At 38.5% G+C, this 18222-nt stretch overlaps 2 protein-coding genes across 7 annotated transcripts in view; both read right to left on the bottom strand.

Annotated features, from left to right (window-relative positions):
- Window positions 1-18222, bottom strand: part of LOC127442865 (gastrula zinc finger protein XlCGF57.1-like) — a 228733-nt gene that overhangs the window by 194682 nt on the left and 15829 nt on the right. The gene's annotated exons all lie outside the window — the stretch shown is intronic.
- LOC127442916 (oocyte zinc finger protein XlCOF20-like) overlaps window positions 1-18222 on the bottom strand; it is a 169366-nt gene that overhangs the window by 141366 nt on the left and 9778 nt on the right. Inside the window, exons 2-3 of one of the 6 annotated variants that reach the window (XR_007897549.1) lie at window positions 13724-13900; window positions 4094-11101 (exon numbers count right to left, since the gene is read on the bottom strand). The exons of 1 other annotated variant lie outside the window; for it this stretch is intronic. Coding sequence is in view for 3 of the 5 variants with exons in the window: in XM_051701296.1 (XP_051557256.1) it covers window positions 9981-11101; window positions 13724-13808 (1206 nt within the window). In the remaining 2 variants the exon portion in view is untranslated. Of the gene's footprint in view, window positions 1-479; window positions 11102-13723; window positions 13901-18222 lie in introns of those variants that run through there. 4 more of the 6 variants (XR_007897550.1, XM_051701298.1, XM_051701296.1 and 1 more) reach the window with 4 other exon arrangements.

The following is an 18222-nucleotide window of genomic DNA, read 5'->3' as shown; positions in this document are numbered from 1 at the left end:
TATCCAAAGTGATTGCAAATGCTTATATAAGTAACAGCTTGGGGAAGTTATGCATTGTAATGGAAATTATTAAGACTTTGTATTCTATTGTTTCTCTTCTGGGTACTTTGTGTTCTCTCTGTCTGTTTTCTCTTTTGTATACATTTATTTGAATTCTCCCTCCTTATTCTGCCCAGCAACAGCATTAGTAGAGTAAGACACAAGATGTTCACACGCTCGAGGCATGGTCGAATCATGGACACTGAGTGGTCAGTGCTGAGAGGAGCCAGTCTGCTTCTGGCACTGGGTATCACAGAAACCACGCCTGGCAGAGTATAAGGCAGAGGACACAAAGAGCTCTTTGCTCTTCGCCTGTGGAAACCTTTGATTTATATATGGTGATTGAGACTACTTGAAAGTATATTAAAGATCCAGAAAAACATTTTCTGACTCTGAGTCTCTTATTTTACAGAATTTGCACAACAATCTTGGTGTAGTCGGGCAGGATTGTCGGCTGATTCGGCAATGCGCTCAGTGCCAAAGGATGAAAAGTGTGCACAATCAAGGTTAGAGTCCCTGTAGCCTGAACCTCCCTCACAAAAGAGGGTAAGACATGGGAACCTGAGGGCGGAGTTGGATCAACGCACGATCCACGGAGTAAAAGGATAAGGAAACAGCAAACAGACTTAAGCAGCAATTCTCTTTTTGGTAAGAAAATTCCATTGTGATTCTCAATAGATGCTAATTTTTATAATTGTTATTTAGTTGAGGAAAGACCAGGGTCAGAATAGCTGGTCTGGGACCAGAACAGAAATTCCGCTGTGATTCATAATTAGGGAAATTTAAATCTTTAATTAAGGAAAGATCAGGGCTGGAATAAACGGGATTCTAAATAATTGCTAAAATTATTTTAACCAATGGGTTACTACGACAGGTCTGGGACCATTAGAGCATTGCCTAAAATGGGTTCGAACAATAGTAAAAAAAAAGAAAATGAAGGGTAATAGATGAACCAGATCTGGGATCTCCAAATAGCAAATACATGAAAAAAAATAATTATGGCAAATGCTGCTGTGATCAACTACAAGTCTAAGTAGTTGAATGCGGATTTTCAAAAACAGGAAATGTCAGCACACTATAATTGAAACAATTAAAAAAAAGGTTAGAGGAGAAGGAAAAGAAGAGTAGGGAAGAACATGAAGGTATGTCAAAAAGGAGGCAGAAAAAGCATGTAGTGTTTCAGGCAGACTGGAAAACATATGCAGACTGGCTCACAGAAGCAAACATCAGGGAAAGAAAATGTCAGGCAGGGACAGAAAAAACTAACAACTTGTCTCAGTGTCTGAAGTACTCAGATGATCCTGACCTGACTGGGCAATGCTGAGATCGGCAGAACAAACAATCAGATCAAGCAGCACAAGACGAGGCAACCCTGGGGTCGACAACGAAGCCCCAATCAGCTAGCATCTCACCATCAGTGCCACCACCGCCATCGTATACAGTAAGCATGAAGGAAGGAACTGGATTACCATATACAGAGAAACTGCAGCTGACTTCACCATTGCATACGCGCCAGGAAAAGGTGTACAGTGGGCTGCAAGACAGTTTTTCAAAGTTAGTGTCATCACCAAAATCACCTCGAAGCTTCTCCGACACAGATGTCATTTACATGCCGCAGATCCAAGTGGCTTATGGGGAGAGTGGAACTCAGTATGTGTCCCGTCCATGGACTTCTGCAGACATAAAAGAAGTGGCACAAACCCTCCCAGATGTGGAGGAAGCCGGGGTGAGGAGAATGCCATACAACTGCAGCAGCTGATTACGCAGTTCAGACCAACATCAGGAGAATTGCGGTGACTGCTTGGAACTCAGATGAATTTGAAATGGGGAAGAGTGTCAGTAGGTTTCACTACGGAAGATTTGCAATTTGATGATGACGGACTGAACACTGATTACATGACTTATGTGTGCAGGCTCATTGACTGAATAAGGACTACGTTTCAGAGACATATGGATTTGAGGAAAATTTCAGCCTGTAAGCAGGGCCCAAATGAAATTGTTGACCCACCAGAAAACATGATGGCAAAATGCAACATGAACACACATTTATATGCTTATGAATGGCAACTACACAATGACATAAAGAGCACAGTAGGAAGTGAGCTTGTAAAACTGGCATATATGCACTTGAAACATGAAGGAACTGACTTTATGGAGATTGATTCATTGCATTGTACAGTACAGCATTTGTATCAGATGTGCCAGACGAGCAGTATGAGAAAGGTTAGTTGAAAAGTGAGTGAGGTCTCATTGGTTGAAAACAGACTGGTTGTTTTGGTCTAAGGATAAGTGTGCTGTTGGAGTTCGGCTGCCCAGCCTCGCAGAAGAGAAGCAGTATAGGGTACCCAATGCCAGACAACATATATCACTGGCCAAAGGGAAAATGCTTGAATGAGAAAATATAGGCCCATGGGTGAAACAATGTACATTTGCGGATGACTGGACTAAAGTGGGCGACTCAAATGTGTGGCATAGTGTACAGATCGATCGTTTCAAAACAGACTGTCAGCATAACATAGAAACCGAGGGGCGTTCAGATAGTTCAGGAGATGTGACAAACTCTCTCCGTCATTCGTCATGCTGGGGGAACTGCCTCCTGAGCTAGCTGAAGTACCAAGTGATTTGTGGGCCGAAAGCAAATATGATGTGGGACTACTTAAAAATGTTGAACCGGTTGTGATCGCTCCTAAATCATCATATAGGCTGTGCAAAGAACAATACCCCCTCAAATTGGAAGAGAAGGAAGGGATACGTCCCGTTTTTTAATCATTTTTAAAGTCTGGCATAGTTGTGCCATATGCCCAACATCTCTAGTACGGACTCCAATTTTTCCTGTCAAAAAGATTTGTGATGCTGACCAGCCAACAGAATGGAGATTGTTGTGGAATATTGGAGTCTCTTTCCCCCTCGGTAAGAAAACTCTCGAAGTCAGGAATTCCAGATGTCAAAGGTTAGATTTTATTGAGCAAAACAACAAAGCCGAGATGCCAGCTGTTTCGTCTAATCCTATCATTCAAAGCTTACTTGCTTATACACTTCTGTTATCACACATTACCTCATAAGCACACCTCTCCTGTTATCTTAATCAATAAGCGTGCTTCTCCACTCTCCTTATTTGCCACCATTATTTCACAGAGGTCACGAAAACCTTACAGTCTCATCCTTATTTTCCTTGATTAAAATAATGCTCAAACTATTCTACATAAGCACTTTTTCTTAGCTATTCACAGCAACAGAAATTTTGATCAGGGGTGCCCAAACTTTTGCATGCCACTGTATATGGTGGCCCTAATGTCAATTCCAGATGACTTTTCAAACACATTGATCATCTGTTTGGCTGCAGCACTGGCCAACATTGATCTGAGGAGAGGCATAACACAACAAAACAACACAAAAATAACAACAGCTATGGCTATTATTACTCCCACTTTAGTGAGCCATTCTTTCTAGAATCCAAATCGTTTGTCAAACCAATTTCCAACCATGCCATTTTACTTGTAAGTCCTAGTTGTTCTCCTAGGTCCTTCAATGCATCATCAGTGTAATTAATGCATTTTTGCTGATTGTTGTAAATGTAATTAATCCATTCTGTATTCTTATTAACCGGTATCCATACAAATATAGACTACAAGCCTGATTTTACTTCATCTCTAGCTTTAAATTTATGAGGTATTCCTCATGTTTGACAGATTGCATCTAAGTATACTTCAGGGTCTGGCTGGTATGCTCTTTTTTCTGTACAGTTTCTCTAGGTTCATCCAGGTTTTCAGATTATTTTAGGTTCCAGTCTAATATTGTTATTTCTTTCACTAATCTTACTCTGTTACACCTTTGGGTAATGTAGCCCACAATCGTCTTCCTCCACAGATCCAAAAGTAGTCTGCAAATGTTCTTATCCTAGGAAAAACTAGAGTTTGGTTTTCACAATTTAAAAGGCATCCTTCCCTAGATGTATTAAAGCATCCTGGGGCTTTGTGGCTGTTGCAAATGGGGCTTCTTTTATTGTACAGTTTTGTGGAGCAATATCCCTGTCATTTTTTTTTTTTGTAATCACCTCCCCCCTTGCGCAATGGTCAAAACCATGTGCATCTGAGATTAGAATAGTAAGGAGTGCTGTTGGAGTAATCATGTGTCCTTCATGTGATCGCCATATAACATTTACATCTCTGCTGGCTGTTACACATTTATACAGTTTCTGTTCCACCTTCTCTCTTTCAGCTGGTCATCCTGAGCAAACTTGCTTCAATGATGGCAACAGCATGACTATTTATTTTATATGCATAAAGCATACTGTAATCACCTCATATGGTTACATATTTTATATTAACTAATAATCATAACTTTCTGCATTAATTTGATTAGTATATTAAATGATTTCCCTTATTACAGTCATTGGATACACACATTCTTGTAAGATGGGAAATGTGTGCACACCCACATACATTCATTTCATCTCATTTCTAGCACTAATTAATGCACATGGGTCCTCTGCCTCTTTCAGGCAGGCACCAGGCAGAGCCTGGCTTTGTTCTAATTAAAAACAATAGATCATCCTTTTAGCATCAATACACATTTTTTTTCTGGGTCATACACAGAAAGTCTGTAATTCTCCCTAGAGAAGTTAAACTGCCACAGGTGTTTCTTATCTTAAAACTCCCTACTCATTCGCTTATCACATACATCCCGTCTCCTGTTTCCAAGGTCTCTCACTGTCTGTATCACATCAACTCATTTTCCCTTGACACAGAAAGGCCTTACACAGAGAGAGACTGCAAGCCAAGCTGTTTTCCATAGTTTCAGACTGCATCAGAGTAAATCAGAGTATTAAATCAATGAAAGAATGATTAAATATGTAACACATCATTCATCTCTTCATACATATCTTCACTGGAGGAATCAATTTCCTCCCAATTTGGTCTTTCTGTCCATCCAGGGTAATTGTCATTGTATTGCATTAGACCATTCACATTGATCAGTGTCATCTGCTTCATTGTCGCTCAGATCAAGAATGATTTGATCAATGGTAACACACAACAGAATATTATTCCTCTCACAAGAATAGGATTCATTATTTTCACACTGAAATTTCATGAGATGCAACTGGCTGTCACACAAAAGTTTTGAAACACTTATTCTTTATTATAATTCTTTTTCTTCACATTTTAGAATAATAGTAGTCATCAAAACTATGGAATAACATAAATGGAACTATGGGAATTATGTTGTGAATAAACAGAATCCAAAATAAAAAAAACTGTGTTATATTTTAGCATCTTAAGATTAGTCACCATTTGCCTAGAATTTGCATACATGTACACTTGACATTTTCTCAACCAACTTCTTGAGGTATCACCCTGAGATTCTTTTTAAACAGTATTGAAGGAATTCCCATCTATGTTGGGCACTTATTGGCTGCTTTTCATTATTAATTGGTCCACGTTTGTTTTTTATTTGTTATTAAATTTTAGTTTTATAATGAAATAAATGAATATGGTGGCACAATTATATTTTGTCTACAAAACTAATTTCAAACATTTAAGCATTCGCCTTCAGATCAAAAGATTTTTAAGATCATGAAAAACATTTCAGTCAAGCGTTTCAAAACTTTTGACCGGTAGTGTGTGTATAAATATACATTTTAATATATATATATATATATATATATATATATATATATATATATATATATATATGTAAACACATACGCTATATATGTATTTTCTCAGGCACTTATTGAGTCTAAATAATTGCTTCAATATATCCACATAATTTTCCTTCCTCATGATGCCATCTATTTTGTGAAGTACACCCTTTTTCCTCCAAACATAACGATGGTCATTATGGCCAAACGGTTCAATTATTGTTTCATTAAACCAGAGGACATTTCTCCAAAAAATAAGATCTTTGTCCCCATGTGCACTTGCAAACGGTAGTCTGGCTTTATGGCAATTTTGGAGCAGTGGCTTCTTCCTTGCTGAGCAGCATTTCAGGTTATGTGGATATAGGACTCGTTTTACTGTGGATATAGATACTTGTCTACCTGTTTCCTCCAGCATCTTCACAAGGTAGTTTGCTGCTGTTCTGGGATTGATTTGCACTTTTCACACCAAACTACGTTCATCTCTATGAGACGGAATGCGTCTCCTTCCTGAGCGGTTTGATGGCTGCGTGGTCCCATGCTGTTTGTACTTGCGTACTATTGTTTGTACAGATGAATGTGGTACCTTCAGGTGTTTGAAAATTGCTCCCAAGGATGAACCAGACTTGTGAATGTCCAAAAAAAATTTCTGAGGTCTTGGCTGATTTCTTTTGATTTTCCCATGATGTCAAGCAAAGAGGCACTGAGTTTGAAGGTAGGCCTTAAAATACATCCACAGGTACACCTCCAATTCAGTACACCTCCTATAAGAAGCTAATTGGCTAAAGGCTTAAAATCATTTTCTGGAATTTTCCAAGCTGCTTAAAGGCACAGTTAACTTAGTGTATGTAAACTTCTGATCCACTGGAACTGTGATTTAGTCAATTAAAAGTGAAACAATCTGTCTGTAAACAATTGTTGGAAAAATTACTCATGTCATGCAGAGTAAATGTCCTAAACGACTTGCCAAAACTATAGTTTGCTAATATTAAACCTGTGGAGTGGTTAAAAAAATGAGTTTTAATGACTTCAACCTAAGTGTATGTTAACTTTTTACTTTAACTGTACACAATAAAAATTGTGTTTCTCTTCTAAACTTGTTTTCTTTGCTTTTGAATGATGTACTTCTCTTTTCTATTATGTAGGGTGAATGTGAACCAATCAAGTATGTTCAACAACTGCACATAAATAGTTTTTGATGTTTATTTAATTTACTAGTGTTGAGTCTACCTTAGTCCTAGTCAAGTCAGAGTCTATAACCAATTGAGTCCAAGTCGAGTCAGAGTCATAACAGGCCAAATCCGGATTGAGTCAAAGTCCAACTGAATCTGAAATAAAACTGTAACATTAAAAACGAAGAAAAAATATGTCAATATAAATTTAACAAAAACATACCTCTAGTTATTTCATGTCTACATATTTTATTAGTATCCTGCTGAACAAACTTCAAAATGGTTTCAGAACAAAAGCAAATGCTTTAAGTGTATGAAGACAAAACTGTCCTCCAACACGCTTCTTATTGCGTCCTGTTGACATTTCAATAATTTGTCACTTTTTCCCCTCCACTCAAACATAGACTAAAGAAAGTGAAAGTTGATAGAAAATAAAACAGGTGTGTTAGTCATTACAACCAGGGTTATTATTGTTTTGAATTTTAATTTAGTTTTCATTTCTACTTCATTTTCAATTTGTCCTTTCAATTTATTTTAGTATTAATATCCCTATCTAATAATAATAAGGGTCATTTCGCACGGGACATGACAGTCGCAAGTCTCTAGTTAATTAGCAGAAAACGGCACAATGTGGGGCAGTTCCGCTCACCGCTGCACATACACGCAAAACAATGATGCCTCTGTGTGCACCTCGCAGCAGCTGCTGTCAAAAATAAAAAGAACTGGACTGGACCTCGGAGCAGTGGAAGGTCACCTGGTCCGATGAGTCCTGTTTTCAACGTCAATTTGACACGTGCCACATACCTAAACATCATTGCAGACCAGGTACACCCCTTAATGGCAATGGTAATCCTGATGGCATGTCTCTAAGCAGGATAATGTGTCCTGCCACACTGCACAGGAATGGTTTGAAGAACATAATGAAGAGTTCAAAGTGTTGCCCTGGTCTCCAAATTCCCCAGATCTCAATCCGATTGAGCATCTGTGGGATGTGCTGAACCAACAAGTCCGATCCATGGCAGCTTCACCTTGCAACTTACAGGACTTGAAGGATCTGCTGGTAATGTCTTGGTGCCAGATACCACAGGACACCTTCAGGGGTCTTGTAGAGTCCATGCCTCGGCGGATTTGGCAGCACGCAGAGGACCAACAGCATATTAGGCAGGTTGTCATAATGTTTTGGCTCATTGATGTATATTGCAAAATTACAATTCATGTCTTAAGGAGTTCAACTTTATAAATGAGGAAAAAATTACTGAGTGCACATTTAAGCAAGTTGAAAATACAGTAAATCAATAATAAATAGGTGCTGTTTTATTTAATCAGTTTAGAGTTGCTGTCTGCTTTAGTAATAAAGATTTTTTTGAATATTTAAAAAGTTACACAGTTCATTTATTAAGCTATTATAGATAACCCAGATGATAGGGTTTCTGGTTCAAGCTGACAACACTGCGTGGACCAAGAGACTACAGAAATAACTGCCTATTTGGGTGTATACAGTACATTAAGCTTAAAAAGACTTAACAGCCTAATATTAATACTATTTTTCAGTATTTATATTTTGTGATATGTTGTTTTTAGTACTGTAAATATTGAGAGATATTTTGTGGGTGACTTGGCTTAATGAAGTTCTTTATTTTAACCACAATGAAACCGCACCGGCTTGACTGCACCAACACTTCCACTAAAGGCGAAAGGAGTAGCCACGTGCGATTTTACCAGTTGTAAAGTTCCATGTGAAACTGCTTTGTTTAGTTTCTAATACGTTGCTACATATCTGTCTTATTTTTTCTTCGTGCAAGCTATCTCGGTAATCGATCCATTCAGCTATCTCGGTAATCGATCCATTCAAGCATATTGGTTGACTGATGAGTGTGGTGTGTGCGTGTGTGTTGTAGAACATGGAGAAACAAACTCTGGCTACATCTACGACATCAGGAACTACAGTTGCATGCAGACAGAGCTGTGTTCATTTATTTCTCATTGTCCTTATTCCTGTTTTGTTTTTTTCTTTTTAGTGCATCACAAATGCCATGGACTCGACAGGACAAAAAAATAAATAATAATAAAAAAAAAATCCATTAAAAGTTTGACTCTGACTCAAGTCCGAGTATGAGTACCCAAACTCTACAATTTACATAATTTTTATTTTTTATTTTCTCCCCAATTTGGAATGCCCAATTCGCTCTATGTCCTCATGGTGGCATAGTGACTCACCACAATCCTGGTGGCGGAGGACGAATCTCAGTTGCCTCTGTGTCCGAGACTGTCAATCTGCGCATCTTATCACGTGGCTTGTTGAGCGCATTACCGTGGAGACCTAGTGCGTGTGGAGGCTTCAAGCTATTCTCCGCGGCATCCACGCACAACACACCACATGCCCCACCGAGAGCGAGAACCACATTATTGTGACCATGAGGAGGTTAACCCAACGTGACTCTACCCACCCCAGCAACCGGGCCAATTGGTTGCTTAGGAAGTCTGACTGGGGTCATTCAGCACGTCCTGGATTCGATCTTGCGATCTTCACTTGCTGAGCTACCCAAGCCCCCTACAATTTACATAATTAAAATGAGCTTATACAACACAATTCTTGAACTTAATTTCATTGTATCCAATCTACTTAAATGTTTTAAATTGAGTTGTACTTAATCCATTTGTGTTGGTACTTCATAAATACATTTTTTGTTGACATAACTGAAACTGGGTAGGGGGGATTTATAGTTCCCAGCATGCTTTGTGTGGTACTTGATCGGGAGGGTAAACATTTTGAAATTAAGTGTTATTTTATGTTTTTGAGCAAGATGAGAAAAGGCAAAGATGTTCAGTGAATTTGGGATTTAGAACCAATTCTGTTACGTTGGGTAACCATTGTGGTAAAGAGTGGAGCTTTTGCTTATTTAATGACTCTTTACTTAACTACTTAACATTTAGCATGTTAACACATGCTATTGTTAACGAGCTCGCATAACAATTGTGTAAATCAGAAGTGTGACAATAAATATTATGGAAAACTGATGAAATGAATGACATCAGGGACAATTTGAGGCTACTTAATTGGGTAATTTAAAAATATTGTTACTCCATTATGTTAAAATTAAGTGTAGAAGTTATGTTTTCTGTCAAAGAATTTATTCTCTAAACCAAGAGGAATAATCTATTTTGGGTTTGGGTGCACTGGAAGCTTCTGTCACTGAAGACACATTCCTTGAGTCTGTGAGACAACCTGGCAATAAAGATCCTTCTGGTTCTGATTCTGAGGGCATGTAAAAACCTTTCTCTCTAACGTGAATTCCTCTGTGGTAATTAAAGTCTCTTTTTAATTTGAAATTGTCTCCACAGTGAGGGCATGTGAAGGGCTTTTCTCCAGTGTGAATTCTCATGTGGATTTTAAGATTTCCATTCTGTGTGAAACTCTTTCCACAGTGACAGCATGTGAAGGGCTTTTCTCCAGTGTGATTTCTCATGTGGATTTTAAGATTTCCATTCTGTTTGAAACTCTTTCCACAGTGACAGCATGTGAAGGGCTTTTCTCCAGTGTGATTTCTCATGTGGAGTTTAAGATTTCCATTCTGTGTGAAACTCTTTCCACAGCGAGGGCATGTGAAGGGCTTTTCTCCAGTGTGATTTCTCATGTGGATTTTAAGATTTCCATTTAGTGTGAAACTCTTTCCACAATGATGACACATGAAAGGCTTCTCTCCAGTATGAATTCTCATGTGGATATTAAGATCTCCATTCTGTGTGAAACTCTTTTCACAGTAAAGGCATGTGAAGAGCTTTTCTCCAGTGTGATTTCTCATGTGTCTCTTTAGGCTTGCTTTCTTTATGAAACTCTTTCCACACTGACAGCATGTGAAAGGCTTCTCTCCAGAGTGAATTCTCTTATGGATATATGCGCTACATTTTTGTTTGAAACTCTTTCCACATTGACGGCATGTGAAAGGCCTCTCTCCAGTGTGAATTCTCATGTGTTGCCTCAGGTTGTCTTTCTTTATGAAACTCTTTCCACATTGATGGCAGGTAAAGGGCTTCTCTCCAGTGTGAATTCTCATGTGGATATTTAGGCTTCCTTTTTGTGTGAAACTCTTTCCACACTGACGGCATATGAAAGATTTTTTGGATTTTGTTTCTTCAGTCTGTGAGTCACTAAAAGATTGATCACCAGTAATGACATCAACAGGTATCTGATACTGATGTTTCTCCTCCTCTTCATTCAGATCTTGACTTTCCTCTTTCAGCTCCATCAGGTCTAAAAGTAAAAAAATATTAAATTGTTAAAAATAAATTCAAGAGCAATTAAAGGAATAGTTAACTTATGATAAAAATACAAAATGATAATTTCTCCCCCGTATGCATCTCAAACTTGTATGACTTTTGTTCTTCAGAGGAACACAAATGAAGATATTTTAATGGAGATATGATGTGAAATATATATATATTGCAAAGATTTCAAACAAACTTCTTTCACATTGTCATTATGGGGTATTGTTTGTAGAATTTTGAGGAAAATAATTAATTTTAATCCATTTTGGAATAAGGCTGTAACAACAAAATGTGGAAAAAGTTAAGCGCTGTGAATACTTTCCGGATGCACTGTAGATATTTTGTGGTCATCCTTAGTGTCAACTCTCAACTGGCCGGGAACTTAAATGCAAAAGTAATCTTTCATCAAAGCAAAAGTTTCTTTACGGAAAAGTGTTATTCACAAAACAAACTCCAGCCGCTCGGCGGAGCCAACACTAAAAGAAAAAAGAAACCAAAATGACGACCAGCTTCCTCAAAAGCCAGAGTAAGTACAGCGAGTCGACCCACTCACATGAGAAACACCCAATGGTTTACTCACCCATTGATTCAATAAAAGACACTGCCTGATTGGGACATGTGAATACTTTGCGACCGTCCTTCGTTTCTATTCTCAGTTTGGCCGGAAACATCAGAGCAAAAGTGATCTTTCACTGATGTAAGAGCTTCTTACATTCCTTGAACCGATCGCGTTTCTCTCGTCGAACTCGCAAAGTCCGGGAACAAGAAAATATTATGATTCTTCCAAGAAAGCTTCCCTTTGCTCCTCGCCTGGCACAACACAAGATCTTTATCGGATGATCTCAGAAATCTGGCCAGAATCGATTGGGGCCTATCTCCCTCAGCAAATCTATGAGCTGGGACTCTGCGAGCTCGCTCGATTTCCAGATTGTGGCCTGATATGTCGAGCAGACTCGGGAAAAGCTTGTCTAGGAATTTCACCATATCTCTGCCCTCCTCATGCTCAGGAATTCCAACAATTCGAACGCTATTCCTGTGGCTTCTATTCTCAAGATCTTCAAGCTTTCCAAGGAGATGTTCCAAATCAACTTTGGTCGTGGGCAGATTAGCGATTAATTCCCTCTCCGAAGATTCCAGACAATTGATTCGTCTCTAAGCATGAGTCACTCTTGTAACTAATTTTATTTCCATCGCCGTAATCGATCGACGTATTACAGCGAGATCCTCCAAGTCAGCAAGAACCTTCGTCATCATCACCGACATGCTGGACAACTGACGCTGGATCACCTCTCCTGCCGTGCCATCCAAATCGAGTCCCCGGTCTGTAGGCCTGTCAGGGCTTTCATCCTGAACACGTAAGTGTCTTTTAATGTCACCAGAGCCCGAGGATTTTGACTTCTTTGCCATGTTTTGCCTCAAAGAGTAAATGTGTAACTGTGTGTATCAAATTTCACCAGATTATAACATGAAAATAATTAAAGATTTAGCAAAGTGCACAGAGCTCGTCACTCACACATCTGCTTCTTGCATAGCGTCATGTGACCTCCCTCCATTATTATGTTGTTTTAACAAAAAGCTGTAATAATAATAACAATAATCATTTAATTCAAATGTGTATACCTTTTTCTGTGGCACTATTGATAGTGTGTTGCATGCCAAACACAAATTCAGAATCCCTTGCACAATGTTTACAATGTACAAGTTAAATGTTTATAAATGTTTATTGCATCGGAAACCGTTAATAGGAAAAATAGAGTAATGTGTTTGAAAACAAATGATTACTTGTTTTCTGCCTTTATATTATTAAAAGCTGTTGATATCAAGTCAAAAAGAGGTTTTCAGAGGCGTGAAACACTGAAAGGGGACCAAAAGCTCATAAAAGCTCTCTAATAGAGAAAAACTCATGTTAGGGCATAAAGGTATGAGATACTTTTGTAATAAGTTGACAATGTCATTGGAGAGAGTCAGCAAGAAATGGTAAAACAGTACAGAAAAATAAAGCTGTACATTTTTCCAGGTTACCATAAAATATGTTGTGGTCAAAATGACCCCAAACATCACCGATGTGGTCAAAATGTGTACAGGGATTTTGAAAACTCTGAAACATTTGAAGCACATATTTATGTCTTCTAATAAATCTAGAAAAAGTCAGAAAGATTCAAGTTTTTCTAAAAAGTTTATCATATTTTTAAGAGATAACAAAGATGTTGAGTCCATTTGACCCCAAATATAACAGGAGGGTTAAAGAAAAATAGCTGAAGCAATGACTTGTAGTTAAAGAGTACTTAAATATTTATCTTTTTTGGCACGAAAAGCGATCGTGTCACTTAAGAAGACATTAATTTAACCGCTGGAGTCGTATGGATGACGTCTATGCTGACTGTCTGTGATTTTTGGAGATTCAAAAGTCTGATCACCATCCACTTGCATTTTAAGGACCTACTGAGCTAAGATATTTTTCTTCAAATGTGTTCAGCAGAAGAAAGTCATCTACTGAAATTTTGATATTGTGAACACAATTTTATACATATATTTCATAAGTAATATTAATATCAATAATATCTTTATGAGTAAAACTTCTAATGAAGAAACAAGAATAAATACAAACCTCTTTGTTCTTCAGTATCTTCAGTTTTTATCCCACATGTTTGTGTAATACTGATGTCTTTGCTCTCTTCTTTAATAAACTCCATCTTTACAGCAGTTTGTCACACAGATCTCAGTCGTTTCATCTGGAGTTTTTCTTCCGTATCTGGAAACTTTTCTTCATCACGTTGAAGAAACTCTGAAACACACAAACCTTCTGCAGTCAAACAACAACAAGAGAATCACGGCGCAGCCCTGATGACGTCACTAACGCACATGGCGGATCAGAGAAACAAAATAAAAGTCATTTCACTCTGAGACGATTAGGCTAAAACCACAAAATTAATATAATAATAATAATAATAATAAAGATGCCAGTGTTAGTTGACAGTTTTTATTCTTTGTTGAATATCTCTGGAGGAACAAACATTAACATAAACTGTTTAGGAGTAAATAAAATATTAATAATAATTAGACAAATAACGGCACATTAAATGCCATATATATATTTCCTAAATGTTTATAATTTATGAATAAATTAATGTTGTGCACTTGTGTCTACCAAATCCATCAGATGGCTTGTCTGACACATTTGTCTGACATAATTATTTTTATTATTAAAGGGGCATTCAGTGGTTCTCAACCTTTTTGACTTGAAGGCCCCCCACTGTCCAAGATGATATTTGAAGGCCACCTCACCCGAAACTAGACGTGTCCGATTAAAATAATTATTCATGGATCATTTTTTATTCTAGAAGTTTCAGAAAGAGTCTGTTTATATTTGTAGGCATACCTCTTAAAAGTATTTTTTTTTAGCATTTTAATTAAGTTTAATTATTTTAATATTTCTTATTTTAAATTAATTTTAAGTCAACTTGAGGTCCCCTAGTGGGTCCCGGCCCCCCGGCTGAGAACCACTGCTCTAGCTAGTTTGCATTGCTCATGTACTTTAAGTATATGATATACTGCCATCTATTGACGTGGATCAGCATGATTGTCTCTGCTGCCTCGCCAGCTCTGAAATATCATTTGCATATGTTGCATTTGAGGTCATTTGTAAAGCTATTTATTACTACTTTAATACAATTTCTTTGCCTAAAAACAAACCTCAGAAATCAATCAAATAGACTACAACAGTTTAGGACAGATTGTCCCTCATATCAGTAATCTTTGGAGACTGTCAATGTTTCACATTAATTCTTAAGACAATTACCTTTATTAGAGAACTGCTTAGCGTAAAATAAACCTCAATTATTTGGCGATACAGAATGTCATTGTAAAGAAAGATTAGAAATGTTCAAATTTAGCATACTGGATTTGAAGAATTCATTTTGTTTCCAAGCAAACCAACGTCATGGTTTACTCCAAATCCACAACAATCGCTGTACTAAGCTACTAAATGAATGAAGACATATGCCATTTCATAGAGGTGGAGGTAGATGGGCCCCCTTACTATAGCGGTGATAACAAAGAAAAGAAAATGACATTTCTTTCCGGTTGCATTTGTCAACACAGCTGAAAACTGTCCATTACTAACATACGTTTACTACACATGAAATTTAAAAAAGTTTGAGGGAAACTTGTATGAGTTTTCTGTAAATTCCACTGATACTATTTTAGAGAGTGGTCAAAACAATTAACAATTTCTTTCCTGTCCAACAAAAAAGAAGCAACATCGGCATCACCACTCATGTTTTTCTCCGTCATCAAATCTTTTCACCTTGTGTATGCCGTACCGATGTTTACACTAGTTTTTGCCTTTGCCGGTGTTGTGCCGAAATCTATCTATTGAAATCTGTGATTAGAGGTCGTTGTTCAGAAAGTGCTCGTGCTCAGTGAGCATCACCGCGCAGGCGCGCACTGACAAGTGACGCGAGAAACAGGTACGTTGAGGGGGCGGGGCTGTTTAATGCGAACAGATTTCTTAAAGCCACATGCTATGACAAGCAATCCATACACCATTGTGTGTTTTACTTTTAATATTGTTGTACATAATTACTTGTATTATTCAGTTTTTTATTTTTTTTGTGTGCACGAAATACATTTATTTGTAATATTTATGTTATTTTTGTTCTTTGTCTTACATTCACCACACTTACTCTGATGATATATCCACATTGGTCTAAGAGAAGCAAGTACACCAATGCTGACAGTGGAATATTAAATGATATTGATATTAGAGGTTACCAAAATCTGTCCCCCCCCAACTGTGTAAAAATTATTATTAACTAATTATTCTCAACTGTGTCTAATGTTCACCAAACTCATTCAGGTGATATCTAATTTCTACAGTGTTATCCGCTAAAAGATTTATTCCTGTGGTAAATGACCATGTTTAGACGGAGGGTCATCAGGAAACTGACATTGGCAGCCTTCATTATGTTACAGCTGACATCACGGGGAACATCCTGGTAATTGAGCTTGAGTAATATAAAACAGGTTCGAAAAGTGCACAACTCTACAGATACTGGCTCGTTGCCAATGGCACTTGGTACCCTAATGGGGGCACTTATAGCATCTTCAACACTGCTGAAATTTCTCAGCTGATTTTTATTTTACATTTAATACAATGCAACTCTAGCAATAACTGAACATCAAATTGTTGTCAGCCCTGCTCAATCTTTTACAAAACAAAAATACTAATGGGAGTCTATATACAGTAATGTAATAATTCCATACACTCTTCACCCTGGAATTTTCATTAGTAAGTAAGGAGTTATTTAGCAGAAACTTTTATCCAAAGGTACTTCCAGTATATTTGTTAGACATCACCAGAATAAGTTTGGTGATCTTTAGACACATCTAGTTGAAATTAAAGGGGGGTGTGACAAGGAGAGAGGCGTGGCTGGGCCGTGAGGGTGCACTGCCGGCACTGAGTCAGCGGGAGAGCGAGATAAAGGGGAGCCGGAGACGCCAGCTGGAGAGAGACGAACGCGGCCACTGTATGTGTGTGCGTCCTTGTTTTAATTTGAATTTCTGTCATTAAAGTTATATTGACTGTTCTGCCGATTCCCACCTCCTTCTTTCCCGAACCCCGTTACACTGGTGCCGAAACCTGAGGAGGAGGGGGGGATGCGCTGTCATGAAGTCCTTGCCGCTGCCGTCCGCCGGGGAGGAGCCGTGGCCAGCCGCTGTGAGTCGGAGGAACCGCAGCCATCCGCCAGGAAGGGGAGGAGCCGTTCTGTCCGCCAGGGGTTGGAGGACTCGCTGCCATTTGCCCAGGGAGGAGTGGCTGTCAACTGCCAGAGGACGGAAGAGTGGTTGAGGACCAGGCGACAGCGTTTCCGGGGACCGGCGAGCAAGTTTTTCCTCTCTCTCTCCTCTCTCTGTGTGTCTCCCTCTCGCCCTTTCCCTCTCCCCTCTCCTCGTCTCTCCCCCAGGTTCCCAGGAGGCGGGGTGGACCACCAGCTGGTGAAACAGCTGGAAGGGCAGCGTCTCCCCTCCAGAAATGGTGGGGGGTTTAGGCCAGTCCAGATTGCGCCCTGGTCTAAATCGGGCAGAAGAGGAGTGTTAAGAGGGGGACCGTGGCCGGGCAGTGAGGGTGCACGGCCAGCGCTGAGTCAGCTGATCAGTGGGAGAGCGAGATAAAGGGGAGCCAGAGACGGCATTTGGAGAGAGAGAGATGCACTCGACCGCTGTATGTGTGTGCCTCTTTGTTTTATGTTGTTTTCATTTGAATTTCTATCATTAAAGTTATATCGACTGTTATGCCGGTTCCCACCTCCTCTTTTCCCGAACCCCATTACAGGGGGTAACAGATTTCGGTAATCTCTTATGTACTGTCAGATTTGGTGACCCTGCTGTTTCTCCGTACTTCATCATATACCAGAAGAATAAATCTATTAGAGGATAACACTGTAGAGATTAGATGCCACCTGAATGAGACTGGTGAACATTAGACATTTAGTTTAAATTAAAGAGGGGTAACAGATTTTTTAATCTCCTAATGTACTGTCAGATTTGGTGACCCTGCTGTTTCTCTATACTTCGTCATATACCATAATAATAAATCTGTTAAAGGATAACACTGAAAAGATTAGACATCACCTGAATGAGTCTGGTGAACATTAGACACACTTAGTTGAAATTAAAGGGGGGGTAACAGATTTTGGTAACCTCTAAAGTGCTGTCAGGTTTGGTGTCCATGATGTTTCTCTACACTTTGTCATATACCATAAGAATATATCTATTAGAGAACAACACTGAACAGATTAGACATCGTCTGAATATGTTTGGTGATCATTAGTTACAATTATTTGAAATTAAAGGGAGGTAACATATTTCAGAAACCACTTTTAATAATAGACAAAATAAACAAAGTTAGTTTTACTATAGTAATATTATATTAACCATGTTTTGGGGCAGAATACATAGATTTGATGCAATAAACAACGCATGGTGTTACTCCAGTAATATGGTATTAATATAGCTATTAACCATGTTTAATTTTGAGGTTACAATTATTTTACTACAAAATACCATACTGATACCATGATTATTGTATCTGTAGGCCAGGACAGA

Source organism: Myxocyprinus asiaticus, chromosome 6 (genome assembly GCF_019703515.2).
Source record: "Myxocyprinus asiaticus isolate MX2 ecotype Aquarium Trade chromosome 6, UBuf_Myxa_2, whole genome shotgun sequence".
Lineage (NCBI taxonomy): Eukaryota > Metazoa > Chordata > Actinopteri > Cypriniformes > Catostomidae > Myxocyprinus > Myxocyprinus asiaticus.
Note: the sequence above shows the minus strand (reverse complement) of the source record. Positions and strands in the feature narration are given on the sequence as shown.